The sequence below is a fragment of the Vigna unguiculata genome, chromosome 7 (genome assembly GCF_037176805.1).
Source record: "Vigna unguiculata cultivar grain cowpea cultivar isolate G323 ecotype 2 chromosome 7, ASM3717680v1, whole genome shotgun sequence".
In the NCBI taxonomy this organism is placed as follows: Eukaryota; Viridiplantae; Streptophyta; class Magnoliopsida; order Fabales; family Fabaceae; genus Vigna; species Vigna unguiculata.
In genome coordinates, this window is record NC_140798.1 from 31,402,382 (window position 1) to 31,404,989 (window position 2,608).

General features: G+C 40.1%; 1 protein-coding gene across 1 annotated transcript; it reads right to left on the reverse strand.

Annotated features, from left to right (window-relative positions):
- LOC114189710 (calcium/calcium/calmodulin-dependent Serine/Threonine-kinase) lies at nucleotides 1–2,277 on the reverse strand. The gene is made up of 4 exons (XM_028078365.2): nucleotides 1,916–2,277; nucleotides 1,158–1,732; nucleotides 526–1,041; nucleotides 1–427 (listed from the first exon to the last, which is right to left on the reverse strand). The coding sequence occupies exons 1-4, from the start codon at nucleotides 2,130–2,132 to the stop codon at nucleotides 263–265; spliced, it is 1,473 nt and encodes a 490-aa protein (XP_027934166.2). The 5' UTR covers nucleotides 2,133–2,277; the 3' UTR covers nucleotides 1–262.
- Between the last annotated feature and the right edge of the window lie 331 nt (nucleotides 2,278–2,608).

Here is a 2,608-nt window from a genome sequence, read left to right on the forward strand (position 1 = left end):
TTATCGAAATCATTTTACTTTACCAAACCATAATCTGGGATAAAACAACTCTTTTCCATTTCTACCAAATCGTAATCTGGGATTCAAAAATGTTATCCAAACCCTACCAAGCTAAGATTTTGCGAAACAATTATTTATTTGACGAATGAAATTTATTTTTTATGTATATTTTCTCAAGTTCTAGCACCTCTAGGATTTAGAAGCCTGCACTTTGTTGACAATCTAAAATCCCAAAAGTTTTGATTACAATGATTTTTCCTCATTACTTTCTCTCAGCCTTATCTGTAACGTTGGACCCTGGTTCTGTTAGAATGACATCAAATTCACTAAGAGTCCACTCTGCTACTTCATCCTTGTCGCTAATAAATATCTCAGTACCAGAATCAAGAGATGTCCACACTCTTCTGGCAGGAGGAGTTCCTGGGTCCTGCATCACATGAAAAGAAAAAGTTAATATAATGCGTGGTGACTCATGACGACTCATTAGATTCCAAATAATACTACAGTAGTAGTTCAATTATTGACCTGATAAAAGTAGAGTCTACTCGATAGCCCTCCAACATCGAGTTCCCAAGTTCGTGCATCACCCACCCAACCATCACCTTTTTTAGTGGGATACCCATACTCACCCCATATAGGGTGAGGAAGCAACTGAAGAATCTCTTGTGCATGAGGGTTGCTGTAAGGGTCACAAGTGCTCACTGGTTGCTCCAAGTGTTTAGCATTCCCAGGAGCACAATAAAAGTGATATGCTGAGTAGGGGAAATTGGCTGTGTCATTTCTGTGGATTTTTTTGTTGTCTGGAGTTATATGATATGGTGGACAATTACCCAACCCTTTGGGGCTGCACCACGCTGGGGTTTCAGGGTTGATGATCATTTCACTGTATCTAGTCACATCACTGAGTAAATCTCCATCACAAGGAGCACCATTGTTCTTCCAACAGCTTCCCATGTCTAGAAGGTAGAATTGGCTCTTGGAACCTCCCCCTTGCTTGATATCCATCCTCAACTTCACCTTGAAATTTGGTGACTCTGGAAGCTGAATCACCCACCAACAACAACCCAAATGGTTTAATTAATCATCACATTTTAAGAATTAAACAGAAATTAAAATCTTGAAATTGGACTACAAAATGTTGGTCTGGATGAACTCACAGTTTTTAACATTCCCCTTGTGTCGTAGTGGTAACCCCCAGAGAATCCTTTGGTTGCATCAGCTCTAAGGTACAGCATCAACCAAGGGTATTTCTTTGAAGTCTTTAGCTTGTGTTTGAACTCCCAACTTCCAACATTAACTTTCTTCTCCCAAATTACCTCATAGTAAGATGCACTTTCTTGTTCACCCCCACAACCAGCATCCAAATCGTAAGTACCCCTGAATCCCCCAGACATTCTTCCATCTTTGAGCTGTGTCCTTTCATGGCACAAGATGGGTTGGTTCATGCACCCTTTTCCAAAACAAGGAAACCGTCCCGGACTAAAAGGGGGTTCCTTTTTTCCATCCTTGGGACATAACCCAGACGTGGTGTCGTAGTTTCCATTTTTCAGCATTACCATCCAAAATTGCCATGGCCTTGGGGTGTCTGCAACTTCACACAAAGAACCCAGATACAGTTCCTTTTCCGCTGCATAAAGGTCTGTATTATTGATATTTTGTAACTTTAGACCAGGAAACGACTCTCCCACGCCAAGTCTGTTATCAGCTTCTGTGACCTTGTGAGTCAGAGAATCTGGCCATCACAACCACACAATGATGGTTTCATAAAAAAAACAACAAAGTATGTGGGAAATTACAGAATAAGAAGAAATATCACATGCACAATATCTGACACAATATTGAAGATCAAACATGCAAAAAACTGAACTAAGAAAATTTATATGATTCTGTTTGTGTGTCAGGTGATTTGGTTTACCCGAAAGATCAAAACAGTCAGCAGCTCTTGGGCTACCCATGTGAGGAGCTTCTTCCCCAACTTCGTTGCAGAAGTTCCAAGCTTCAAAGGCCACCCTCAGACCATCTCTCTGCATTCCTGGGTCTCCTACGGCTGAGATATGACTCTGCTCTGTGGACACAACAGAGGCACTGAACACAAGCACATTCATGAACAACACAATCAACATTTTCTCCATTTGGGGTTCAGAGGCAGAGGAGCATGGTAGAGGGTCTAATCCAACGTTAGGAGCACTTTCTCCTTCTGGTTTCGGGTGAAACTTTCTTACCTTCTAAGTGCCACTTCTTCACCAAATTATTGTATTTTGTGAGTACTGAATGAATAGGTGTTGTTAATGAGATATTTATAACCACATATGGATCTCTGTCAAACTGAGAGACTAGGATAAGTCCAGTTGTTACCGTCGGATGTAAATATTCCCTTATCGGAATAAACGATGTGGATGTTTTATTGAGAACTTGCTGGGTAGATTTGGAATGAGTAGATTGAAAATTGCAATTTAGTCCTCATGTCATTAACGGTACTTTTGTACAGCTAAGTTTATTGTATAATGAACCATAATTAATTATAGTTCAGTTCTGTTTGCATCGATGAGCCCATTTTTTGCATGTTTCAGATTATCTAGATTTTGGACAATCTCAGATGATCAAAAAA

Bases quoted from the DNA above. Each gene is read 5' to 3' on its own strand.
- LOC114189710 (XM_028078365.2), bottom strand. From the start codon at position 2,132: ATGGAGAAAATGTTGATTGTGTTGTTCATGAATGTGCTTGTGTTCAGT. The intron at 1,733-1,915 runs GTAAACCAAATC...TGTGATGGCCAG, and splicing joins TGACTGTTTTGATCTTTCGG to ATTCTCTGACTCACAAGGTC. The intron at 428-525 runs GTCAATAATTGA...CATGTGATGCAG, and splicing joins GTAGACTCTACTTTTATCAG to GACCCAGGAACTCCTCCTGC.